General features: G+C 28.2%; 1 protein-coding gene across 1 annotated transcript in view; it reads right to left on the bottom strand.

Moving 5' to 3' along the window:
• Positions 1 to 2,467: 2,467 nt before the first annotated feature.
• Positions 2,468 to 12,161, bottom strand: part of LOC145252684 (glutamate dehydrogenase, mitochondrial-like) — a 53,971-nt gene continuing 44,277 nt past the window's right edge. Inside the window, exons 6-12 of the mRNA XM_080112506.1 lie at positions 10,712 to 10,849; positions 9,975 to 10,115; positions 8,806 to 8,886; positions 6,666 to 6,789; positions 6,222 to 6,313; positions 4,490 to 4,552; positions 2,468 to 2,662 (exon numbers count right to left, since the gene is read on the bottom strand). Coding sequence (XP_079968632.1) covers positions 2,543 to 2,662; positions 4,490 to 4,552; positions 6,222 to 6,313; positions 6,666 to 6,789; positions 8,806 to 8,886; positions 9,975 to 10,115; positions 10,712 to 10,849 — 759 coding nt within the window. The 3' untranslated portion in view covers positions 2,468 to 2,542. The remainder of the gene's footprint in view (positions 2,663 to 4,489; positions 4,553 to 6,221; positions 6,314 to 6,665; positions 6,790 to 8,805; positions 8,887 to 9,974; positions 10,116 to 10,711; positions 10,850 to 12,161) is intronic.

A 12,161-nucleotide genomic window follows, 5' to 3' on the forward strand; every position in this document is an offset into this window, starting at 1 on the left:
CTTAGCGGAGACAAAAAGTCTCAGAATTTGAAGACAACAGTTTAAAAAAAGAAAAAAAAAGAGGGGGGGGGGGTGAATAAAAGAAAGAAAAATTTCTTAAGGAAGCATCTGACATAAGGCCTCCAAATCCGATCCAATATTACAATAGTTAACTATTGGAGATAGATTCACTGTAGCCACAAAAAACCTTTTTGATTTTGTGCAGGTGATTATATATATAAAAAAAAAATCTAGTGAATAAAAATAGATGTTACTTATAAAACTCTACGGTTAAACTTATTCTTGTACACCATTGTTTATTAATAAAACAAGCATTAGAAAACTTTGTCAAAACAAAACAATAGAATTGACTGTGCTGAGCAGGAATCAAATGAAAAGTAGTAATCGAAGACAATTTTTGTCAAATTTAATTATAGAACAGAAAATACAACAAATGTTTTTCCACAAAAAAACTGCATTTACTGCAGTTCAAGTAAATTAAAAATGATTATTGCACTTTTTGTATTTAATAACATAAAAATTAACTTTTTAAACAGCGCAAACATTACATGTGCAATATTTCCTAACAATGTCTACATGTGGTGGCAGATGTAAAAACGATGAGAGTAGGTGAGTGTTTTTTTCTTTAATGTACTTATAAATTGTATATATCTATGAAAAAAGCTTAAAAGAAAAACACTAGCACCAAACACTCAGTTACATATGTTCAAACATGGTTTCATAAAACAAAAAGAATAAACAAAACTCGCGCTTGAGAAGTTCGGCTGACTTTCAAACCGGTTATAAAATTAGTTTTCTCAATAATAAAGTTTACTATTCTCTATTTCCCAATTACAGTGAAGATTTACAAATTCAAATAGTAAAATAGAAAGTGAGATATTAAACTTTTTATGTAATAACTTAAAAACATATATATATGTATATAGTGACAGCCTAACCCTTTTTCTTTTTCTACAAATTTAACATATAACACAAATGCTTCTAAAAGCATTTTAAACAAAACTTTCAATGGAGAACTCTTAATTGTATTAACAATCAAGAAAACCTCTTAAAGATAAAGTATTTTCTTCCATACTATGTAATCTTGCTGGTAATATTTAAATTATGGAAATAAACTGAAAAAAGAAACTAAAGAGTATGGGTGAGGATAGGGGTTATAAAATTTACACCCTTTTAAAATTCACTGTTGATATATTCTTTTTTAAAACGAAATCTGAAAGCAGTCTCTTTAAGTACAATATTTTTAGAAACGTTTTAATGCAAAACAAAATGTCAGAATTTCAAGACAAAAATTCGATAGAAAATCATATTAACAAAAAACATTTTTATAATTTTCTATAGAATTTGCAAAATAATCCAAAAAAATTCCAACTATATTCCTGTCTAAAACAAAATCTCTTTAATTTAATCAGAAAAACTCAAACCTCAAAAAGGCAGATTAATCTTAGGAGGATTAACGATTACTAAACGTAATCATGAAAGATTTTAAAAAACAATGTCTCCAGCACAAAATCAAAGATTAAGTGAATGAAATTTGAGATATTTTCATTTTGTTTTAGAATGAGTATATAGTCAGAATATGTAAATGAATTTCAACGTTCAAGAACGATAACTCATCAAATAAGTCCTTCTTTCAGTTACTTTAAGTGGTAACAAAATCAGACCTCAAGAAAAAAATAGTTATCTCCCTGAAATATATTAGGTAAAAAAAAAAAAAAAAAAATATAAGGTCCAAAGTAATTTTTGATTTTAATTGTTAAAGCTTAGCTCAAGTCATTTTATTATTTATGTTGATACCAACTTTTTTTTCTTTTTTGCACAAGAAGGACATTTGAAACCTGAAGCATTTTGTTTGAAGTTGCACAAAAATGGGTGTGTAAGGTAGTGGGGATAAAACTTATGATAATATTTTTTAAAGTGTCATGAAAATTTTGCCACTGGACCCCAAAGTTTTAAAAAAATTATAAAAAGGCACTGGAAAAAAGATTTTTGTTCTAGACAAAAAAAAAAAAAAAAAAAAAAATGATGAAACGAAGGTGAAAGATTAAAACGAAAAAAAAAAAAAAAAAAAAAAAAAATCAAAATGGCTGCTCATTCAAACTTTAAAGTGATTTCACTAAATCCCACATAAAAAAACCTATACTTATTCTCAAGGTCCACTTAAAGAGTGAAGTTGTGATTACAAAATGGAATATAAATTATTATCAGGGTTTCATCATCTGTTCTCATGTTAATGTGGGGAATATTATTACAAATCAAAATAAAATTATTTTAAGATTACATATAGATGTAGAGATCTGTGGGGAATCAAAAGAAAAAGTAACTTCTCCTGGTTACCAAATAATATAGCTACAGACGAAAGATTTCTACGGGATATATACAGCCAAACACATCAGTTGGCAGGGTTTGAGAGAACCCTTTAAAATGTGTATGCACACAGTGGATATCCACATCAAAAAAGATCCACTTTTTAAAAATATAACAAATAGATATTGCTTTATTTGTCATGTATACGTTTCATTAAGTTCATAAAATTATAGTCTTATACAAATGTCAAGCCAGCATCATCATAGACTTTAAAGATTTTCTCCATTGAAGTAATGTAAGCGGCTGTCCTCAAATCCAGTCCCAAGTTATACTGCTTGGCTGCACGCATTATGTTCTGAAAAAGAAACAAAAGTCAATTTTTTAAAAGAAATACAAAATATTGGCAAACAAATTATTACAAAAAATTAATATAAATTATACATCTGAGATACAAAATTATCTTGTCAAATTTTTCAATTTAGATTAATATAACAAAACATCTAAGAGATAGATATTTGCTTCTGACTAGCCAATCTGCTTTTTGTTGTAGCATGTTATTTAAACTAATAAATAAATAAAAAGTATTGTAGAAAGGTAAGAAGTTTGTTACATAAAAGAAAGGGTTGCTGCATATATATTCATCCTTCTGACTGTGTTGGATATAAAGAAAAACAGGTTGGTAAGTTTTGGTTAAAAAGACAAACTTCTACAATCTAAATCAATTTTATTCATGCACTTTCATCAATATAACAAAATATGGTCCAACAAGTAATCACAAAGAAAAATATGAGAAATCCAAACCATATCTGACATCTTATGCCGGTTTATTTTTACAAAGATGAAGTAGAAATTTATTTGTGAAGAGAAAAAGAGGAATTAGTGAACTGAGTTGATTGTAGGAGGAGTATATTTTTACTTCTTTCCTTTTTTCAATATCTATTAATTCCAAAAAATTAAATGTTTTTATAGTTTTTCTTTGAACTCTTGTTCTCATCAATGATATCTTCTTATAATTGACGTTGAGTTTTTCTGTAATCAAAACTCAATGTTTTCTTTGCCGCTTCAGATGATTTTATTTTAAAAGTTCAATCAAGAAATAATCTATCTGCTATATTTCAATACGCAAATTGAATTTATATAAACAGGAAAATCATGGTTAAAGAATGAATAGCATGGCTCATTAAGATATTGATTTTTAAAACTGATTTCCCTCATATTAAAAACAAAAATAAACAAAAATCTGTCTGATGATACCTGTCACTAAACAAAAATATCATATTCCAAAAATTATGTAAATTGATCAAATATTTTTTTTTTATGAAGAAAATCATTTTTAAGTGATTAATAGGAATTCGTAGGCAATTTTTTTTGGATTGTTTTCAAAATAATGGACAAAATGGTTGCTCTTGTGTTATTCATAAAATTTGAATTTTTTATTTAAAACTACTACAGTGAAGAACTTTCATCCTTTTCATGTTAACATGCAAATCTTTGGATTCAATCTTTTTTTTTCACATGGCAAGGTTCACAAGAAGTTCCTTCAGAGAGTCGGTAATGGTTACAAGATGGTCAGCATAAAGTTATAAACTTTGTCTTATCCGCATTAACGTAAAGACAAATGTCATTTGCAGACTTGTTTAGCTCACGTAACAGCGTTTACGCATCAACAGTGTTATTCGCAAACACCAATATTGTCTGCATAATCTGTGTCATTTATGTGTGGCGTCTGCTTCTGGATTCATTTAAGGTGAAACCCAGTGTGCTGCGTATATCAATAGATGTGCGAAGAACACAAGACAGACAATGAAAAGAAAAGTGGCTTGCTGGTGTGAATGTCAAAGAATGCTAATAGTGGTTGTTTATTTCTGTCATCTCACATCTATATACTACTAAACTAAAAATTCAGTGAATGAATATTTTCTATATTGTGCAGAAATAGTTAGCATTTTGGGTGAAAAAAAAATTTCTTTTTTGCCCTTTCTGGTCAATTTACTCATGGTAATTGTAATTCTTAGTTTACTCAATTTTCCTGAGAAATACTGAACATAGGTCCACTAGTGTATATAAAAGACATTGCTTTAAAAAGTTTTCTCCCCTCTGAAATTTTCTGTTATTTTGGCATTATATTGTCTGGCATTTAGAATTCCAAAGAAATAGAAATTATTGTTTTTGTTATACTTACTCTTGCTGATCTCTCCATAGTGTACTCCAAACCTGAATGTACAATGTCCTTTTCAGAGGCACCCTGCAAAACAAGATGAGAACTTTATAACAAAAATTAAAAAAAAAAAACTTTAAAAGGAATACAATCCATCAAGAACAATAAAAAAAATTCAAGATATAAAATTATTGCAGCTACAAATAAAAAAATAAAATTAACCTTTAAAATAGGAGATAACCCCCCCCCAAAACCAAAACCAAAAAAAAAGTCAATTGATAGGGTGCATTAGTTTTCAGATGAAGAAAAAATCCTTCTAAATGGAATCAATTTTAACTTGTTGACCCAATCCAGACATTGAAATTTATGCTCTCAGTCAGCTTTAACTTCAACACAGATCAATGATTTTAAGGATGTAATAAAAAACATGTTTATTTTTGTAAGATGGAATCTCAGCGATTCTTTCACTGGATGAAAAGGCAATATTCAATAAATGAAACTGAAAAGAAGGCCGCTTATAATTGATCCTCCAGATAAGCAACGAGGATATCATGTTAAAAGTGTTAATTATTAGTTTTCTCGAAGTGTACGGTTCAATCCTTACTGCAAGCAATAAGTAAGAATAACATAATTAACATGTCTAGTTACTCATGGCTGACAGAACAAGAACAATTTACTCTTTTAGACTAGATAAAAAGTTCAGTTTGAAACTTTGTATAGGTTCCCAAGATTGAAATAAAGATTAAGAATTTTTGTTACAACAGAAACACAATTATTCTTTTACTCTAATTCTATTTTTTTTTTAATTCTGTTTTAAATTAATATTTTGCTTCAAAAGGAGGGAGCAGGGGATAAAAGGAAGTCATATTGAATGAAAATATATTCGCAAGGTACTTAAAAGTTTTGTATTAATGAAGGACTATTTTACAATGTATAGCAAACTGAGCACATTTTGTAAAATTTAAACTAAATTTTACACTATTTTTGGGATATGATTATAATTTTGCAGGTCTAATAGTAAAATTAATTTCCTTTTTCAAAAATAAAAAATAAAAAAAATAAAATAACAAACTTTATTCTTTAGTTCATTTTATTTAAAAATTGTTTTGGGCTTCAACAATAATTATCTTTCAGTATTGTGTTAGACAAAACACATTTCTTTGGATCCTGCTGTATTTCATGACACGTTGCTACTCCCCCTCCCCCTATTATGGGCAACACCAGTAAACCTGCTAATGTTTATTATATTGTAATCCCATAAAGTTAATTAAACTCCTCTTTAACAATACCACAATGAACAAGAACAAATCTCAACTTCAATGTTCTCTCTCAGCTGTCAAAAATGTAACCACCCATGTAGTTCTTCTTAAATGCAAATGAATGCTACGTCTAAAAAAAAAAAAAAAATCCAACTATAAACACAAGCTCTTTTTTTCTACTAAAAATTGAGTGCCCAATGTGCAAAACAGTTTGCACATTTCAAATCTGGTAACCTATTATTTTCTTCTCCATTGTTACGGTAGGTAACATTTAATCCCCTTTTATATTTTAAACCATACATATTATAAATCTTATCAGCAGTTCTAGTATTCTGATAAATAAGTTATTTACTTTTGGTGTCTTAAGAAAAAAGGGGGGAGAGGGATGAGAGTTGTTCAAAATATTTGTTATTGCTTAGTTGTATGTGTGAAATTGTTGAATCAAGAAATTAATTTTCAGTTTAAAGACAAAAACTGCAAGAGAAAAAAATACATACAGCGATTCTTGCTTCAAAAGCAGAGGATGGTACAATAGGAATTTTGCCTCCATTTTTGCCAAATTTGCTTTCCAGGGAATTCTGTACACTCTCTGAAAAACAAAAGTCAATACTGAATTATTATACATCATTTTTTTGTTTTTAAAAATTCTTTTTAAAAAGATCATTGCTTTAATCAGTGAGTTTGCATATGAGATTATCATTTCATTATCAACTCATCATTTTTAAAGTATTTTTCTTCCACTTGAAAATAAGTGATCAACAAGCAATCCAAAGACATGTTCAAAGAAAAATTAAGAGAAAATTAATCTTTAAAATGAAAGCATTCCTACTTTCAAATTATTTGTCATACAATTTGATTTTAAGCTTAATGATAAGAACTTTTATTCATTTATTTTTTACTTTGATCTAATTTCTATATTTGTATTATGAAAAGAAATTTACCAAGGAGATGGTAGTTTGAATCTTTTTCATATTTGAATGTTAATCGTCCATAGCTGACATGGTTCAGATTTTTCAACCATTCAAAATAAGATACCGTCACACCACCAGCGTTTACATACATATCCTGGGTAAAAAAAAAAAAAAAAAAAAAAAAAACATTATCAAAAACAAAACATCTTTACACAACGATCTAAGGCAGCACAAAACAAATAAAATCACAAAAATAGGAGACTGTTTGGTGATTAACGCCATGATAATTGCGATTAAACTGTTTATAATACTCACTTATAGATGTTAAGACAACGTTCTATTTTAATGTTCAATAATTATAAAAATAACACAAAACAAAGTCCAAAAACTGTTTTTATGCTAAATGAATAAATGTAAACATATTTGTATCACTACTTTTTTAAACTGTTTATAATAAAATTAATATTTGGAGTTACTCATTTGTAATTTTATTGTCCTATTTATGTGAAATAGTTTGTCGATATTAACAATAATAAAAGTTATTTAAAAAAAAAATATTTTCAATGAAGGTAATTTAAATGAAAATTATTAGTTTTTAAAATCACAATAAATTTATATTAAAAATATTGGTGCTTGTTAAGATATATTCGACAAATCGATTTTTAAAAATATTGTTTCAAGCAAAAACAATATTACGTACTTAATTGTCATGTCGAAAATAGTAATACATCTAAAAATTAGGAAAATTCATCGAGTAGACATGCTATTGTTTTTTTAGTAAAAAAAAACAAAACAAAACCTAAAAGAAACAAAAACAAAAAAATAAAAATAAACGCCTAATCCACTATAGACAACAAATATTGTCGCGCCATGACACAAATAATCTAAAATATTTCTTTCGGAATTATGCACAGTGTTTAGCCTCCTACTGTCAACTTTATAATGTCTAAGAAAAATACAATTTTACACAATTTTTCATAAAAATTACTTTAACTATTAATAAATTTTTACTCGATTGTTTATAATTTTTGGATATATTACTATTTTCGACAACAATTAAGTATGTAATATTGTTTTTGCTTAAAATGACATATTTAAAAAAATCGATCTGTCAACTGTATCTTATACATTTAAAAAGAACATAAAGAGTAAGATTAATAGCCACTGGATGACGAGTAATTCTTTATGCATGTGTGTGTTTGCTTAACCAAATTAACTTGAATCCAATGAAGTGATAACAAAATTGTGATATTTAATGTAATTAGCAAAAAATTACCTCCAAAATAGTCTTTAAACCGGATCAAACAAACAAGTCTTTTACAAAAATGTTGTTTGTAAAAACCTTTGTAAAAATCATCACACAATATAAAATCAATAATTAAAAGGTCAACATTTTCAATTCTGATTAATGAAATTTTTACACCCATAAATTTACCTAACACTTCCACATCACTTATTTCAAGTAATTAAAATAAATTTTTTTCTTATAATTCTAAGGACTTTTATTTGATGTCGTTATTGAAAAAAAAATTAATTTTTATTATGTTGTCTAAAGAATTCAAATTGGTAGTTATTGAACTCATTTCCTAGACAAAGTTTGCTTGATTTCAGGGTTACAATTTTAGTGCCTCAGTTAACTTTGTGCTATATAATTCAATAAGTATTTAGGAGTTTAACTGCCATCAATAAAATCTTTGTCTCACTTATAATTGCTTTCATTGTTTTCTCTAATGTAACAATTTATTAAAAAAACAAATATTGTAGCTAATGTGAAAAAATTAAATTCATTCTTAGTATTAACAAAAATGCTATTATATCAAATATAACTTCTCCATAAATAAATGATTTTAGTCTTATTTATTTTGAAAATTACCTTTTTCTTTTTTTTTTCCAGGCACTTCTAAAAACTTATATGTGGATTTCTCTATCTCTATAAAAACTGGACACAATTGCGAAAAAGATGAGTAAAATATATAAAATAATATTTTCAATGAGAAATAAATATTAATTTTATTCACTAATTTTGTTGCATAATAGTTCTTCATGTAAAAATAGATAAAGCTGGCAGACAATACTGTTATAGATTGTCAAGAAATTGCATTGACAATGGCTTTGTTTTTACAACATTCAAAGTTTATTTTAAATGCACACATATAAAAAGAAATCTTACTGGAATGACAAGTTTTTTAGCTTCCAAGAATTTCTCATAGGCACCAAGTGTGGTGGGTCCATTGGCAGCTTCTGCAATGATCTGAAATTAATAAAAAATAGACAAGATTAGGATTTTTTTTGTGGCACATCAACCCTTTTGGAATCATTTTATGACATACAAAATATTTATAAAATAGTTATTCGATAAGTTCTGGAAAATTGTTTAATTGTATCTATGTTCTATTGGAGATGACAATTTTTTTTTTCTCCAGTAGTCTATTATTCAAGGGGTAGACACATTTTTGCATAACATGCTGAAATTTGGCACGTGATACTTTTTGCAAATATTCCTGTTTTTTTAATCATCAATTCGAATCATCAATATACTTTGTTTAATGTCCATTTTATATACTGGCATGTGTTGGATGGTTTTTAGAAATTGACTTCTAAACTAATTGAACTCTGGCCAAGTTTTTATTAATCCCTCTTTCCATCAAGTTCATCCTATGTTTTCCTTAGTCTTCTCCTACGAACTGACCATGCTACCTCAATGCTAACCTAATCTAAAAACACCGACCTTTCAACATGACTATACCATTGAAGTTTCCTGTTCTGCACACACCTCTCTATACTGTCCAAACGTATGAATCTTTTGGAGTTGTCATCAAATCTAAACTCATATTTAAAACTCATGTTACGCATCCAGTGTATCATTCTCATCATTTCTCTTCATGTAACGCATTTCCTCAATTCTCACTGTCCAGATTTCATTTTCTGTATATCATACTTCGTACACATGCCTGATAGATGCTTTCGTTGACAGTGATAATGCTTTGCTGGTAAATTTGAATGTTTTAAAAATTCTTTTTACCTTGATTTTTGAGGTATGTATGTTTGTGTGTTAGATATCTTTCAATTGGGTAGCTGTTCCATATGTTCTCTTCCAACTGTTGACTGATATTCCAATAATTTGTTTGGAAACATACCATATCGTTTGCCATTTTCTTTTCATGTATTGTACGATTTCAGTTTTGTAGTTTGTATTATGAAGCTTAAAAGTTATTGCTATTTTAGTAGTTTTTATTCGGCCATAACTAGATTTTTTTCTCTAAAGAAAATTCTCCATCAAAATTTGTACTGGAAGTGTAAATAAAGTAAAATAAAACTTTTTTTAAATTTTATTTTTACCTTAGCTTTGATTTTGTGAGCATTTTCTTTTGTAAGTTGTTTCTCCCCAGCAGCAGGGACAAGAATGTCACATTCTTCAAACATGATGGACTCTCCAGTGTAGGCGGATGCCTCAGGGAACCCAACAATCGTTCCATGTTCCTATAAATACAAAAACAGAAGCATGAATTTCAAACATCAAAATGAAAGTCAGTACTTTATATTTTAACCTTCAACATTAGAATATTTTTTTAAAAATCAGCATTTTTAAATATTCCTTTGTTATAAATATTGAGAATTTTAATATGAATAATAAAAACTGGTAATATACATCTAAATGTGCAGATGAGTGCAAACTTTGCATCGATGACAGAAAATAGTGAAAAATCCTCTGTAACATTCAAAAGATTAAATAAAATTTCTATAAAAGTTATTTGGACATAAAAGTTGTATTAATTGAAGAACAAAACTTAATTTTTGATTTCCTTCCAACCTAAAAAACAAGGGGCACCCTTTGAATGATTGTTTTTGCAATAAGTTGTGTAAAGCAAGGGTTACATAATCTTGCAACTCTGATATTATTTTATAACAATTTGGTTCAATTAATTTAGTAGCCCAACAATACCATAAGAATAAAATTTAATTTTCAAAATCTTATTTAATAAAAATAATTTGGTAAAAACAAAAAACTGCATAGTAAAAAAAAAGAAAAATTGAAAGTATTTAAAAGCACTAAGAAAACGATGTCTATGACCTACCAATTTGTAGTCCTCTAGTTTTCTTGGATCAATTCCATTGCCATTATAGATGGCGCCATCAATTTCCATAATGCCAATGCATTTGGCTCCTGCTCTGTGTAAGTATCTCATTGTGTGCAAGCCGACATTACCAAAGCCCTGAAAGAAATCACAGATTGGATAAATGAAACTCATGCAATACTAAAAAATGATAGTCATCAACTTAAAGAATATCTTTAAGTTTCTTTTTGAAAGGAAAGCATCAATAGAATGCTTATGAAATATGAATACTAGCGAAACCCATGAAAGATATGATTGCATCATCACATCGTTATCCATTATGCCATTTCTCTTCCTCCACTTATGTAAGAGGAGATAATCTAATTCTGATTTCATTATCGTAAAACAATTGAGGCAAGGTTATGTTTATGTGCATATTTAAATGCTGCAGTTGTATGCAAGGATTTAACCCCCTCCGCCTTCAATATTTAAGATTCTTTGGTAAATGTCATGCAGAAGCAATACTCATGAAAATAGCTGAAATTGAGATGTATCTCCTCCCTCTCTCCCATGAGCATGGAGAGAGGGAAGCTCAAAAAACAATTTTTTTTCCAAACATAGAACTAAGAAAAATCAAAATTAAGAAAAAGACATCGAGTGTATATGGGTTGGAAAGAAAACAATTATACTTTGATGAAACTAACTCATCTAAGTCCTTTATCTCTATCATGAACCATTTGAAGTCTTAAACTTCATGGCAAAATTAACATTTTCAGTTTTCAAAGAGAACTGCCACAAGAGGGAAAAGGAAAGGAAGGCAAAGAGATAAAGAGAGAAAAAATAGGGAAAGAGAAAGAAAAAGATTCATAGAAAACTTCAGTGATTAAGCAGAAGCTGCTTTTATCTGAATTAAAAAAAAAAAAAAAAAAAAAAACAAACAAAAAAAAAAAAAAACAGAATTCTGCAAAAAAGCAGAAAACTCCAATTCCTGTTGGAGCAACCACTAGGAAATGAGACTGGACTCTTTCTAAGAAGAATAATGGCTAAAATACAATTTAATTTTGTTTTCCTGTAAAATGTCAGTTTGAATTTCATAAAAGACTGGAGATTTATGGTGTGATAACTGGACTTCAGAAAATGGAGAGAATCTAGGTAACTACTAGAAGAGAAGTTTTAGCTGCTGGACTGGACAGGCAATGGAACTCTGAGCAGGAATGAAGATAGTCACTGTTAGAAAAACTATGCTTTGTTTTTTTACTGCTAACCAAATGAGGCAGATTAATATTTTACTAGTATTTTTGAATGTTACAAAATATGAACCAATAGATTGCACCAAGAAATGTCAAAACAAATAATAAAAATTATCATTATGACAACAGTGTTGTCTCTCCATTTGGATAAGAGTTCTTTTGTTGTAGCAGTGGCCTGCACTAAGAGAAAAAAAAAAAGCACTTATTGATCACACATAGGA

Source organism: Euprymna scolopes, chromosome 29 (genome assembly GCF_053919585.1).
Source record: "Euprymna scolopes isolate OS-2025 chromosome 29, ASM5391958v1, whole genome shotgun sequence".
NCBI classification, from domain to species: Eukaryota; Metazoa; Mollusca; class Cephalopoda; order Sepiida; family Sepiolidae; genus Euprymna; species Euprymna scolopes.